At 48.3% G+C, this 15,714-nt stretch overlaps 1 protein-coding gene across 1 annotated transcript in view; it reads right to left on the reverse strand.

The window, feature by feature from the left end:
• Panx1 (pannexin 1) overlaps window positions 1-15,714 on the reverse strand; it is a 38,484-nt gene that overhangs the window by 13,432 nt on the left and 9,338 nt on the right. The window contains exon 2 of the mRNA XM_021172892.3: window positions 1,723-1,862. Within this exon, the coding sequence (XP_021028551.1) occupies window positions 1,723-1,862 (140 nt within the window). The remainder of the gene's footprint in view (window positions 1-1,722; window positions 1,863-15,714) is intronic.

A 15,714-nucleotide genomic window follows, 5' to 3' on the forward strand; every position in this document is an offset into this window, starting at 1 on the left:
CACTGCTCACAGGAAGACCCAGAGTGTGTGTGACATCACTGCTCACAGGAAGACCCAGAGTGTGACATCACTGCTCACAGGAAGACCCAGAGTGTGACACCACTGCTCACAGGAAGACCCAGAGTGTGACATCACTGCTCACAGGAAGACCCAGAGTGTGACATCACTGCTCACAGGAAGACCCAGAGTGTGACATCACTGCTCACAGGAAGACCCAGAGTGTGTGTGACATCACTGCTCACAGGAAGACCCAGAGTGTGACATCACTGCTCACAGGAAGACCCAGAGTGTGACATCACTGCTCACAGGAAGACCCAGAGTGTGTGTGACACCACTGCTCACAGGAAGACCCAGAGTGTGACACCACTGCTCACAGGAAGACCCAGAGTGTGACATCACTGCTCACAGGAAGACCCAGAGTGTGACATCACTGCTCACAGGAAGACCCAGAGTGTGACATCACTGCTCACAGGAAGACCCAGAGTGTGACATCACTGCTCACAGGAAGACCCAGAGTGTGACATCACTGCTCACAGGAAGACCCAGAGTGTGTGTGACATCACTGCTCACAGGAAGACCCAGAGTGTGACATCACTGCTCACAGGAAGACCCAGAGTGTGACATCACTGCTCACAGGAAGACCCAGAGTGTGACATCACTGCTCACAGGAAGACCCAGAGTGTGACATCACTGCTCACAGGAAGACCCAGAGTGTGACATCACTGCTCACAGGAAGACCCAGAGTGTGTGTGACATCACTGCTCACAGGAAGACCCAGAGTGTGACATCACTGCTCACAGGAAGACCCAGAGTGTGACATCACTGCTCACAGGAAGACCCAGAGTGTGACATCACTGCTCACAGGAAGACCCAGAGTGTGACATCACTGCTCACAGGAAGACCCAGAGTGTGACATCACTGCTCACAGGAAGACCCAGAGTGTGACATCACTGCTCACAGGAAGACCCAGAGTGTGACATCACTGCTCACAGGAAGACCCAGAGTGTGTGTGACATCACTGCTCACAGGAAGACCCAGAGTGTGACATCACTGCTCACAGGAAGACCCAGAGTGTGTGTGACACCACTGCTCACAGGAAGACCCAGAGTGTGACACCACTGCTCACAGGAAGACGCAGAGTGTCATGCTCACTCACAGAGAAGACTCTAGATGTCACATCATCGCTCATGGACAAGACTGAAGGGGTTCGGTGGTCACTTAAAGTGTGCTCCTCTGTGCATACTTGCTAGCTCTGGCTGCAGTTTCTTACTCTCCTGCCCTGCACCTCTTCTCTCTAACCTGAACAGCCTGGCTGCTAATGCCTTTTGTGTAGTACTTCCCTTCCTTTCAGTACATCCACCTACCAGAAACCCACTCAAGAGCTGTGTAGCCAGGATTCACCGCCGGGCTTCTGGTCCTCCAGTACCACAATGGCCAGGAGCAACCCAACTATGCTAGTCTTTACTTTGTCTACGTGAGCCCTTGGGTCCCATTCTGCAGGGGAATTAAGGACACAAAGGAGACAAAGACGTACAAGGTGCCTCTAACCGAAGAGCTAAAACTCAGAGAGCATCTATTTCTCATCTGCTCCCCATAGATGTCAGATGCAGTCACTGCTGAGGCTCCACCGGTGGCTGACCACACCCTCTGACATGTTGGTGGACTGTGGCCTGCACTGCCTTCCCAGGCCTCCAAGTCTCTATCTGTAGAGCATCTCATTACCTTGTGCAGCCACAGTGGGAGGTTTCCAGACTCGCTCTGCAGGGAGCTCTTCTGCTGTACTGCGGCCCAGCAGTATGAATCCACAAAGGCAGCCTGTCGCCAGGAGAAAGAACTCGGGGAGAAGCAGCTTATCTGGGTACCTGGGAAGCAAAGCAGATAGTTCCAAATGAACGAAGCAGGGACCTGCCTTCCTCGCCCGACCTAGCCCCACGGAACTTAAGTGCTGTCTGTGGTCAAAGCTTCCTGCACTGAGTCGCAACATCACACAGTAACTGAATACAGGTATTAAAAAAATCTTGACAGTAAAAGGTTCCTGGATATGCAATGATCAAAACTTCAAATTCAAATGTGCAATGAATCCAAGGTTTGCTGGAAGTGCTCATCCGTGTAGTATTGCACACTCTCGTGGAAACCTGGGTTCTGAACTCACAGTGCACACTTGGTACCATGCAACACTCTGAATCCTGCCAGAAGCAACTCGGCTCACAGCCAAGACTAGGGTGTGCTATTGTACTCCACAGATGCTGTCAACCTGACACAGGCTGGAGTCATGCAGGAAGAGAGAAGCCAGTGCAGAATTAGTTCTATCTTGCCTGTGAGCATGTCTGTGGGATATTTCCTTAATGATACAGGAGGGTCCAGCCCACTGTGGGCACCTGGTGGGCTTGAGTTGTATGAAACTAACTGAGCAGGCCAGGAAGAGCAAGCCAGTAGCAGCACTCCTCCCTGGCTTCTGTTTCAGTTCCTGCTTCCAGGTTCCTGCCCTGGCTTCCTTCACTGATCGATGTGTAAGCCAACCAAACCACTTCCTTCAAGTTGTTTATGGTCGTGGTGTTTATCACAGTCATACAAGGCAAACTGGGAGACTTATGAACTGTAGTTGTTTAACTGTGCATACAAAGTTTTCTACTCTCATGGAAGCATAATGGCTAAATTATGGAAAACAAAGACTAAATATTGTCCTAATATCACTACTGCATAACTGTCAAATCAGTATACCTTTCGGATGAATTACGGCAACAAGCACAGCCATCCCATCAGTACGTAATTTTAATAAGTGGTAAAATTATATATATACAAGAATGGTGTTAAAGACATATAAAATTTGTGAATAAATACTTGAGTTCTAGTATTGAGTTCTCATAATGGCCACGAGTGGAGAAAGTTTAAGAAGCTTGGTCTGGGTCATGAGCACCAGGACTGAGGAGGGGATGACGGTGAGGAAGGGACTAAGATAACACCCAGCACATACTGGAAGTTAACACAGTGAAAGCACACCTGATTGACACTGGCCCTGACAGCAGCTTGGGCTCTGCTGGGAGAATATTCTAGAAAGAAGTAAACTACCATAAAAACAGCAGGGAACAGGAAAAGAATAAACAGAAATGCTGAAATGTTGACTTTAGGGAGTCAACAAAGAAGTGGTATCCCATGGGTGGGCAGGCTACAAGGTCAACTCAACGAAAGTTCATGTGGGTACACAGAGTCCAGAAGTCAACCTTGAACAGTCCTCCTCACCCTTATTCATCCCCCACCTTCTTTCTGTTTTTATTTTATATGCACTGGTGTTTGCTGTATGAGGGAGTCAGATCCCCTGGAACTGGAGTTACAGACAGTTGTGAGCCGCCATGTGGGTTCTGGGAATTGAACCTGGGTCCTCTGGAAGAGCAGTCAGTGCTCTTAATCCCTGAGCCATCTCTCCACCTTATGTCTTGACAGAAAGTCCTTCACTAGAACCTGGCTTTCAGAGCTTGGGCTAGCAGCCAGTAAGCCCTAGGGTCTTCCAGCCTCAGCATCCCCAGCAGGCATGTACCACGCCCCATTGTACCACACCTCACTGTGCCACACCCCATTGTACCCTGCCTCACTGTACCACACCCAACTATACCACACCCCACCTTTTAGTGGATTCTGGAGATCAAAGTCAGATTCTCATTCATATGCAGGACTTTACTCTGTGAGCTTTCTCCACAGCCCTCAGGGAAAAGGACTTGTTTTTGTCCTAAGAAAGAAAAGTCTGAAGGGACAATGACCACAGGTGACTGCTGGGCAAAGCAGTAATTTTCCATTTCCTCTAAAGGAAAAGGGGGGGGGGGGAACATAAACCAAATTGTTTCCTAAATGGTTTAGATTTAGAAGGCAAATGCCAAAGCCTATGAGCTTCCCAAAAGAAGATGAGGTTGTGTAGGGATGAGGGCAGAAGACCTGGGTCCCACTCAGGGCTCTGTTGTAATGTGTTCCTCTGAGAAGGGACTGTGGAATGTGACCTTCTTGTGACTGCTGCATTTATAAAAATATAGAGGTATAAGATATGTTCTATGGGGGTGTGGTTAGGCATGGGAGAAAGGGATGTCTCAACTGGCCAATGCCAAGGCATCCTCCCTCGTGAGGGACCAGCCACAAGATGGTATAGTATAGAATAGAGTTTATTCAGGGCATAGGGAGGGGAGTTAAGAGAGTAGTAGAGGCAGAGGGAGAGAGGAAAGAAGCAGAGGCTGGCCATGACCACTTGGGGGGGGATGGGGAGAGAGAGGGAGCAAGAGGCAAGAGGGCAAGAGGGGGAGGAGGGGGCAAGCAGCCCCTTTTATAGTGGGTCAGGCACACCTGGCTCTTGTCATGTAACTGTGGGGTAAGCCGTAGACAGAATCCTAACAGTGATGGTTTGTATATGCTCAGCCTAGGGAATGGCACTATTAGAAGGTGTGTCACTGTGGGTGTACTGGCTAGTTTTGTGTCAACTTTACACAGGCTGGAGTTACCACAGAAAAAGGAGCTTCAGTTGAGAAAATGCCTCCACAAGATCCAGCTGCAAGGCATTTTCTCAATTAGTGATCAAGGCGGGAGGTCCCCTTGTGGGTGAGGACCATAGTAGGCTGGTAGTCTTGGTTCTATAAGAGAGCAGGCTGAGCAAGCCAGGGGAAGCAAGCCAGTAAAGAACATCCCTCCATGGCCTCTGCATCAGCTCCTGCTTTCTGACCTGCTTGAGTTCCAGTCCTGACTTCCTTTGGTGATGAACAGCAGTGTGGAAGTTTAAGCTGAATAAACCCTTTCCTCCCCAACTTGCTTCTTGGTCATGATGTTTGTGCAGGAATAGAAACCCTGACTAAGACAAATTGGTACCAGCATAGTGCGGTATTCCTATGACAACCTGACCATGTTTTGGGGAGAACTGTGGAAGGACTTTGGAACTTTGGGCCAGAAGATCCATTCAGTGTTAAGAGCTCTGTGAGATGTTGTGTAGGAGCTTGGAAGATAATGTTGAATTTAGTGTAGAAAATGGAGGCCTGGCTTGTGAAATTTCAGAGGGAAAATTAAAGACTCTTTCAGGGTCATTGCTATTTTGGATTGTGAAGATTCTGTGGTTCTGGTTAGCTGGGGCTGAAGAATCAGCTGTGATTAACAAGATACCAGAACTACTAAAGTGAAAACTTTTCCTTACTGGGACTACTGATGCTTGTTAGCTGGAGCTAAGAAATTAGCAGTGATTAAGAAGGGACCAGCATCATTGAGGTGACATCTTCTGAGAAGTGTTTTCTGAAAGCACAAAGAGGCTGTGTTCCAGAGATAGCCAAGGTTGTACCTTGTGCTGTGGCTGGACTTGGTAATCTGTAAGAGTCACCCAGGTGGTACTGGTTTTGAAGGCATGAAGGGGTCATGAAGAGCAGCTGAAGCCACAGAAGCACTGTGAGAGGCCATGGAAGGCCATTGGTGAAGGTGCAGCTTCAGTTGCAATTGATGGCCCAGGACTGAAGGGATCATGCAAGGGAGTTGAGGCTTGGCACTATGAAGAGAGCCTATGAGAGGCTAGTGTTGAAGCCAAGTAACAGTGGAAGACAGCAGCATTTTGGAGACGCCAGTACCATGAGATGACTACCAAGAACAGGAGCAGCAGTGGAGTACAGGCAGCTGGAGCCTAGAAGACAAGGTGTGTGCTACAAAGGGCAGGGCTGGAGAAGTGACCCAAACCCTTAGAGGAGCCCAGAAGATCGTGAGTTGGATCCCAGACATTGGATGGTTGGAGATTGATTTTTGCTTTTGATTGTGACTGTGCCCTGATATTTTTCCCTCTTGAAGGAAGTTTTTTAGTGAAGCCCACAGTTAAGAGACTTTAAATTGGGGCTGGTGAGATGGGTCAGTGGGTAAGAGCACCCAACTGCTCTTCCAAAGGTCCAGAGTTCAAATCCCAGCAACCACGTGGTGGCTCACAACCATCCGTAATGAGATCTGGCGCCCTCTTCTGGAGTGTCTGAAGACAGCTACAGTGTACTTACATATAATAAATAAATAAATCAAAAAAAAAAACGTTTTAAAAAAAAGAGACTTTAAATTTTAAGACTTTGAATTTTAAAAGATACTGGATATTTTTAAATGATTGAACTTTTAATATGTAAAGACTGTGGGACTTTTAAAGTTGTTTAGATTTTGGGGATGAATAAGAAACTAAGGGTCGAGGCTTCCTAGTGATGTGTTTGTGTGTCAAGTTGACAAGGGGTCAATTGTACTGGCTAGTTTTGTGTCAACTTGACACAGCTGGAGTTATCACAGAAAAAGGAGCTTCAGTTGAGGAAATGCCTCCACGAGATCCAGCTGCAAGACATTTTCTCAATTAGTGATCAAAGGGGGAGGTCCCCTTGTGGGTGGGACCATCTCTGGGCTGATAGTCTTGGTTCTATAAGAGAGCAGGCTGAGCAAGCCAGGGGAAGCAAGCCAGTAAAGAACATCCCTCCATGGCCTCTGCATCAGCTCCTGTTTCCTGACCTACTTGAGTTCCAGTCCTGACTTCCTTGGTAATGCACAGCAGTATGGAAGTTTAAGCTGAATAAACCCTTTCCTCCCCAACTTGCTTCTTGGTCATGATGTTTTGTCCAGGAATAGAAACCCTGATTAAGACAGTGGGTATGGGCTTTAAGACTCTCATCCCAACTCCCTGGAAGCCAGTGTTCTGCTGGCAGCCTTCAGATGAAGATGTAGAACTCTCAGCTCCACCTGTACCATGTCTGTCTGGATGCTGCTGTGTTCTCGTCTTGATGATATTGGACTGAATCTCTGAACCTGCAAGCCAGCCCCAACTAAATGTTGTCTTTCTAAGACTTGCCTTGGTCACGGTGTCTGTTCACAGCAGTGACACCCTAACTAAGACACTTCTCCACAGCAAAGTGAGAATGGCACCCTCTGCACATACAGGTGTGTGGGTGCGGGGCTCTGAGCAGCAGTCACTCAAGCCATGCAGCCTTAGGGTCCAGCAGAGCTGTGCCTCTTGTCCTCGTCAAGTGTTTATTGGGGAGGGGATGTGTCACAGGCATTGAACCACCTGCTGCTCAGTTCCCATTGCCCTGCCCTCATCCCTCCAGTCCCCCTACAGATGAGGCACGCTCTCTTCCACAGCCCACGCAGGGTGAGTGGTGCTGAGTGCCTGGGCCCTGTGGCTGCATTTAAACCTCACTCTGCCACTTGGTTGGGTGACTCACTGCTGGTAAATCACTTAACCTTCCAAAGCCTGGGTCTCTAATGGGGATGACATTAATATCAACAGTGCTGTTGTAGGGATGGGAGGGAGGGAGGCAGCAAAGTGGTTACCATAGTGCCCAGTTCTCATTGGTGGCTCTGTGAAGCCTGGAAGCCATGAGTTGACTTTTCCTGCACTGCTTTAAAGACTAAAGCACCCCACCATTGCCTCTTCTACTCTATGGAGAGGGGGCAGAGACAGCGAGGTGAGTCCCTAGGCCCTAGAATAGAGCAGGCCTCCAAGGGCCACCCTCCCCCGGGAAGGGATGATCCACACTTAGATAAAGATAAGGAAGTGGTGTGGGTTGTCAGGAGGGTAGACTGCTGAGGTGGTAAAGGCCCTGGGTACCCCTTCTTCCTCAGCAGGTGACTTGACAGCCAGACATCAAGAAAGCACACATTGAGGATTGGGAGAGATCACCCTGACATCACGAGCTGTTGTAAAGCATCCTAGGATAGGGACAGTTCTTACCATTAAATGGGTAAGACATTTCCCAGTGCTCTGGGCTCCTTTAACCCATTAAACTCAAGATCTAGCATTTTATAAAAAACAGGGTGCGTGAGTCTTCCCACCCTCTTCCTGCTAACATCAGTGTGGCCCTGCTAACATCTCCTGCCATTACCTACCAACGTGTAAGTGTGCAATGGACACATGGGGTGAGCAGTCCTTTTGCTGATAAGCTATGTGCTTGGGAACATCTGGCCACATACTCATGAAAGCAGACAGTGCTGTCAGCAGTCCACGGAAGCCTGCCTGGCTCAGAACAGTCCTGGATACCACCCTCAGAACACCCATGGGTAGCACTTACTCACGTTCTCCCTGAGGGAAAGTGCTTCAAGCTTTCTTTTGGGGTTCAGGGACTTTCCTTCTGTAGTAGCAGAAACTCTTGACAAAGAAAAACATCTCAACATTGTATAGCAAACATTTTTTAAGAGAATGGAGAAAACAGAGAGCTGGGTATGAGGAGATGCTGAGGTCCCAAGGAAACATCCCTAGTCTAGAGTGCAGAGACAGCAGGCAACTGGCACTCATTGGACACCACCAGTTCCTCCGACTGCCACCTACTCAAGACTGTCACATGGGGGAGAACCAGCCTATTTCCTTTACCCTAGAGGGAACTAAAGCTCAAAGTGGTCCAGCCCTCCTCCACCCCTCTTTACACAAGCCTCTGGACTCAGTGACTCCAGCAACCTGCCTCTAGAGGAGTCCCCACTAGGGTGGCTTCGGCAGATGGCGCCCCCAAGTGGCTGGAAGTGGAGAGCTTTCTGGCAATGGCTGAGAACATTCCAGCAAATGAAATAGATCAATACTCCAGGACTTGGTGTTTTCTGCCTAGGAATGGGAAACTAACTCAAAGAAGCCAAAAGCCGTGCTAGGGCAGACACAGAACTAAGAAAAAAAGCTGGAATAAAGAGAGGGCTACCAGGAGAGGGGCACTGGATAGGCACCCAGCTATACAGCCTCCTGAGAAGCCTGCGGCCTCGACACTTGACAAAAGAACCCCACAAGACCCCCCAGCAAGTCTCGCAGGGTCCACACCACCGTGTCAGTCGCAGGAAGGCACTGGGATCTCCAGTGTTCTGGCCATCCCTATACAGAATGCGCATGTCATGACCTGAATTTCAAAATGTCCCTACAGGCTCACTCAGTCCCCAGTTGGTGGTACTACTTTGGGAAGTTGTGGAAACTTGGTTTTGTGGATCTTGTGGAAAAGTAGATGGCTGGGGTATGCCTTTGTAGGATGTAACTGGTTCCCTGTCCCTTCCAGTCTCATTCTGCTTCTCTCCCCCAGGATCCCATAGTCCGAGGCCCACGACAAGCACCCACAGACTACACTTACGCAACTATGAGACCAACTACACCATGTTCCCTCAAGTTGTTCTAAGGAATTTGGGTCACTAATTCTTGATTGACAAATAATTACTATAGCACACACAAGTTCAGGTTCATGCTAAGAACAAAAAACCCTCTTTCTGGTTGGCTGAAATATAGAGACAGCTGTGGGATTCACACCCATGGAGCTGGCAAAATATGGTGAGATCTTGAAGAGAAAAAATGTGCTCTCCGGGGCTCCCCAAAGAAAGTCTCATCAGCTAAGCAGATAACCTGAGGCACCAAGGTCTCCCTTTACCTTGTAGGTACTCTACCTTGAGCGGAAGAGCAGCCTAATGGCCTCTCCCACTGCCTAGATCCACATCTGCAGCAGCAGCAGCAGCAGCATAAGCTTAGGCGAAAACAGAGCAGTGTGGCCCAAGACACAGGTCAAGGACAGACAGACAACAGGGAGTCAGCCACGGTTTCTCCAGGACATTAATGCCAGGTGGGGTTGTCTCCATCTTCCAGCTGAACGGGGGCTCTGGCCTACTTCTGCTACTGCTCCCCTTTCTTTAGCTCATACACAGCACTGACACAGAACAGGCAGGAGAGCAAGGGCAAGAGAAGGATCGAGGCTGGAGCGTCTGTGCCTTCTGATTGTCTAACACCCACAGCTCCTCCTGGCTCCCAGGGGGACGGAGGTTTGCTATGTTGCTTGGGGAGGTTTGGGAAGCAGACATTTGAGGAGCTAATGAAAAGTCTCAAACCCGCAAATTTAACAAAAATAAAACAGAGAAATCCAGTCAGCCAACGAGAACTACAGACGTCCGAAACGTGTGGGATTCTAGAAAGTGCCACACTGCAGACTACAGGGGGCAGCAGAGAGACATGGCCCTTGCTGTTCACTTTTGTCCCCCATTTACAGGGAGCAAAGGGAGGCACTCCTGACTAGGGAGAGGCGGGAACCCACACTCCCCATTTTTAACAAAGAAAGAGGAAAGAGAAGGGACAGTTCCTGGGTAAAACTGGGTCTGAGACTGAAGACTTGGAAAGGGTTTGCAGAGGGCGACACATGCTGTGACTGTGACTGAGGGAGACACATGCTGTGACTACTGTTCTGGGAGGTGCACAGGAAAGCAATGGAGCCGGGATTACAGTGCTGAGTGCTGTCTTCTGCACGGCCCTAAAGTCAACAAAGTGTTTTTATTTCACAAAACAAAAATAATTATAATTCCTTTACTATATATTACACACATGCATGCACACATCTATCTCATATAAAGGACCCAAGCAGACCATAAAACAACCTTCAAAGCACTGCACTTGAAAGAACCAGCTACATTTAAGGATGCAGGGGAAAAAACCTGAAAATCATTCTTGTAAAGTCCCAAGTTCAGTGAGAACCATCACTAAGAGAATCATGAAGACAACACAGAAAGGAGAAGGGTGGCCAGCGCCTGTGCCACCAAGTCTCAGGAGACAGGGCAGACCAGTGAGTCTCAGGAGACAGGGCAGACCAGTGAGTCTCAGGAGACAGGGCAGGCCAGTGAGCGAGTCTCAGGAGACAGGGCAGGCCAGTGAGCGAGTTTCAGGAGACAGAGCAGGCCAGTGAGTCTCAGGAGACAGGGCAGGCCCGTGAGTCTCAGGAGACAAGGCAGGTCAGTGAATGAGTCTCAGGAGACAGGGCAGGATAGTGAGTGAGTCTCCGGAGACAGGGCAGGCCAGTGAGTCTCAGGAGACAGGGCAGGCCAAAACGTGCTGCAGGAGACTTAGCATGTGTGCATAATGGAACTGACTCCCCAACCATCAGAAAGCCAGCAAAGCTCCAAGAATTCCACAGTAACTTTTCCTTCCTCCCTCCTTGCACTTCTCCAGCCAACTTGTATCCAAACTCAGCTTCAGGTTCAAACATAAGACATTCTGCAATTAAGTTATGGAAGACCCAATTTGTCCAAAACTGCCTTCCCTTCCTCTGTAAGAATACTTTATAAGCATGCACATATTTCATAATAGTGAGAAAATATAAGCACTTTTTATAGCCTAGACTTGGATGGAACTAAAGTGATTTTCGTAGCAGTTAGGCCAGGTTAACTCACAAGGACTCCTCTGCACCGGCCTGGGCTGTAGAACACACACACCTCTGTAACACTTGCTCTTTGCTAAGATGGGCACAGGCGTTATCTACAGGAGCCTCTAACACACCCCAGATACTTTACCACCAACTGAGAGAGGAGTTTCAGGAGATGATGCTCCTTCCGAGTCCCACAAACTGGACAAGACTCCACCAGGACAGCTCTGTCTCTACAAGGAGAAAAGCAACTTCCTGTCCGTAGCAGCAGTAGGAACGGGGATTTGTGGCCTGCAGCCAGAGAAACAAAAAAAAGTTGGCAAGCGTGGTCAGGGAAGAGTGTGTGACAACATAGCCAGACACAGGCGACCAAGACCAGGAGTATATCCAGGGAAACCGACAGTATGGAACTGGGTGGTGTGTGAGGTTTCACTCCTGTGCCGAAGTCCCTTCCAAAGAAAACTTGTACATACCTAAGAGAAGTCTGACAGCCGTCCCGTGAATGTAAAAGAACGGCACAAGAGGCGCTCAGTGGTACCTCAAAGATTAAAGAGAGAGAAAGGACTGAATTCTTTAAATACTGCTGTCACCTAAGACAAACTGCCTCAGACACATAGAAATTAGTTACAAATTTGTATCTTGGGCACACAGGACTTTAAAGTGAAAGGGTATGTTGCTGTAATTACTTCATCCTTTTTCTTTTCTCTTTTCTTTCTTTCTTTTTTTTTTTTTTTTTTTTTGTTTTTCAAGACAGGATTTCTGTATGTAGCCTTGGCTGTCCTGGAACTCACCCTGCAGACCAGGCTGGCCTTGAACTCAAAAATCCGCCTGCCTCTGCCTCCCAAGCGCTGGGATTGAAGGCGTGCACCCTGACTTCCCTCAGAGACAACTATGCCTCTCTGTCAACACACTCCTAACATGTGCAAAGCATAGGCTCTCCCTACAAAGCGAGGTGCTCCTTCATTTGTGCTTGCCTGGTTTTTCCATATTCTGCACCTGGGGTAAAGCACAGGGAAGGCCTGGGCTTTTTCCTTACAGTGCCAGTTTGAGAAGCGTAACATGCCAGCTTCCTGTTAAGCGGTGATGTCAGTCACCTGTGTTATTCTGCTGGGTGCTATGTAGCTCTCGTGCCTGCAGAAGTGACTTCTCTGTGAAACGCTAGGGATCTGAGGAAACCCATGGAGACTGTAAACACGGCATCGTGGACACACCATACTCCTCTTCAGATTGCTTCATTCATTGCTATGAGCTGGAAGCACAGATCCCACTGGGATTCCCAGGACAGCTGTGATGGCTCGAGCCTAAAATGATCCCACAGATTCATTTTGAATGCTCGCTCCCCAACTGCTGATGCTATGTGGGGTAGTAGACTCTTTGGGGGTGGGCGATGAGTAGAAACAAGTCATGAGGGTCAGGCTTTTGGAGGTCACAGCCAAGGCCTCTAGTATAGGCCAGGCCACCCTGTGTTTCCTTGTCTATCATGGTGTAAGAACCACAGCCACAGGCTCCCACCACAACAGGCTCTGATGGGCTGAGGTTCCTCTGAAACCATCAGCCAAAACGAATCTTTCATCCTTTCAGTCATCTCTGTCAGGGAATTTGTTCACAGCAATAGAAAGTAACCGGTCCACACTGCATTCAATCAAAGAAACCTGTGAATTACTGCCATTATTCTGTGTCTTACAAATGAGACTCAGAGCATTTAAATAATAGTCTAATCAATATTTAGCCAGTTTATTATTCAAGATATATATATATATCACATATGACTGGGGAGGAGAAAAAAACAGACAGACCTGGGGCTGGATCATGTCTGTATAATTAGACTCCAAGGTTAGCCAATTTACATAGAACACACAAGATGGCCAGAATCAACCCCCAAGAAAGCCTATGCTGAGCTGAGATGCAAGTTCATAAAAAGGTATCATTTAAACACTCAGTTAGGCTGGACAGATGGCTCAGTAGGTAAGAGTGCTTGCCGAGGAAGCATAAGGAGCTGTGTTCAAATGTCCAACACCCACATAGAAAGCTGAGCATGATCATGTGGGCCTATAACCCGAGGTCTGCGGGGGACAGGAGGAGGAGGGCAAGGGAGGTCCAGGGAATAAGGAAGAGAGCGATAGGGCTTGCCACATCTCGAGGGAATAAGAAGTGATCGAGCCGAACACTACACGCCCTTGGTGTGTACTCAGACGTGTGCATAGACACACACACACACACACACTCACATGCACTACAGAGCCAGCAAGATTTGTTGCTAACAGCTGGCACACACAGACCTTACCCGAGCACCTAGGCCTCTGTGTAGTGTCAGAAAGGTGGTGGGGAGTCTCCGCATGGAGCTCACATGGTAGAAAGAGATGTCTGTCTGTCACAACTGAAACGTGACATATGAGAGCCAGGGAGTAAATTCTTCCAGCAATGCAGACTGGCCAAGCTTATAGTAGGGGGATTGTGTTGGTGGCCCTGGGCTTTGTTTTTAGAGGGTAGTTGGAGAAGCTGGCACAGACCCACAGTGGGCATGCAACACATAGAGACTGCAAGAGGGAGATGGGGGGGAAGTTAGCTCAAGAATAATGAAAAAGAAACAGGTGGTGTGACAACTTCCAAACATGCCTTCAAGAGCAGGTTGTTAGAAGCATTCTGGAAGTCCAGTAAATGTGCTCAAGGGTAAGTTAGCATACAGGGGGAAATCAGGTCAGGCCTTCCCTAAGGAGAGCTTCTAGGATCTCTTTTCTTAGCTGTTGCTTTCTAAAAACAAAACAAATAAACACAAACAATTATATTCAATAGGCACTTGGTTTTCTTTTACTTTCTAACAGGTTACATATCTACCTTTTTTCATTTTCGGCATGAAACGAGTTGCCTGAGTTTGGCCCCCAAGAACACATAGGAAAAAATCCCAGAGATGGTAGTTAGTGCTCATACCCCCAGTGCAGGGGAAGTAGAGACAAGAGGACCCCTGGGGGCTCACAGGCCAGCCAGCTTAGCCTACTTGCCAAGTTCTAGACCAGTGACAAACTCCCCACTCCACCCCCCTGTCACACACACAAACCAAAGAAAAGGCAGCTCTGGTTATCACTTCTCCGCCAGCAGGGGGCAGGATGCTGGCTTCTTGAGTCTCATGCTGCATTTTTTTAGTGTACACATGATTAGTAATTCCTTACCTACTTACTAGTTTTATCTTTTAAAACTCTCCAGCAAATCCACTGCCATAAAGACAGTTCTTAAGAAATATGGGCTTAATACTTAGAAATGCCCCAACCTGAAGCAAGACTCGGCTTAGCTGACGCCATCATTTCTCCCTCAAGGATATCCTCTAAAAGCCAGCTTTCATAATTCCTGATACAAAGAAACCTTCTGTGGATAAGCCCTTGAGCATCTCCACCCCGTACGGAAAGAGATGATGACTATAAATGAAAGGAACCTATGGGGACTGTCACCATTAAGAGGACAGTGTCATGAGACTCCTGCAAAGCCAAGGACATGCTACACAGATCACATGGGTTCCACAGACAGATTCAAACATTCAAGTGGCAAGTGCTGTTCTCAAGGAGTCCCGTATGGAAAGGGGACTCGAAAGCTTTTCATCTAACATCCAAATGTGGTGTGACCCACCCCAAGATCTTGTGCCTACACTACACCAGCCAGAGCCTAGGGTCTGATGTACCAGAGAGTGTCTCTCCATTAGTTCAGTGTCCTCACAGAGTGAACCTGATCTTAGGAGAGGTGCCTTCTGGTCACATGTGACCTACCCAGTTGTTTTTGCTGTGGGAAGTAAATACCTTAACTGTGTTCCCTTGGTCCTTAAAGAAGAATTGACTTTCTGCTCCCCTAGTCACTCCCATGTGTGCACAGGGAGCAAATGGAGTGTTCAGGAAAGGAAGGAAGTCCTAGGAGGGGAAGAATGCTGGAGGCAATGGTCCAAGGACACGGGAAAGAGGAACAGCCAGTCCTTCCCACCCAGGCCCATCTCAGCAGTCAGGGATCCCACTCATGGCCTGAGTCTGAGTGGAGACTTGATTAGTGGAAACTTGCAGCACTCAACATTCATGCCAAATACCTTCAACTGTGCACACCCGCACTTCATCTCCCTCCCTTCACAGTTGGTGGCTCCACCCACTACCAAGCCAGAGCCAGGCTTCCACCCTTGCTTCTGGGTTCAAACACTGAAAGGGTACAACCTTCTGTTTTGCAAATGACTGCCTGGTGTGGACAGAGAGGAGCAGCCTGGGAGCTCTCAGGAATCCCAGGTTAGACCAAGTGTGAAGTAGATGTTAACACTTAGAGGAAAACTTTCAAAGCCACTCTAACTTCCTAATAAAGTTTATGTAAAGCAGCTAACTAAATGTAGACAGAAAAGATGGCTCAAAAATGAAAGTAAGTCAGACAGTCTCTCTGTGTGTGTGTGTGTGTGTGTGTGTGTGTGTGTGTGTGTGTCTGTCAAGACCTTTATCTTTAAAATTAAAAGTATACTAGGCAGTGGTGACACACACCTCGGGAGGCAGAAGCAGGAAAATGAGTTGGAAGGTCGCCTGGTCTACAGAGCATGTTTCAGGACAGCCAGGGCTCCACAGAGAAACAGTTTCAAAACCACACAAAC

This window comes from Mus caroli, unplaced genomic scaffold (genome assembly GCF_978045245.1).
Source record: "Mus caroli unplaced genomic scaffold, Mus_caroli_1 scaffold_11, whole genome shotgun sequence".
NCBI lineage: Eukaryota > Metazoa > Chordata > Mammalia > Rodentia > Muridae > Mus > Mus caroli.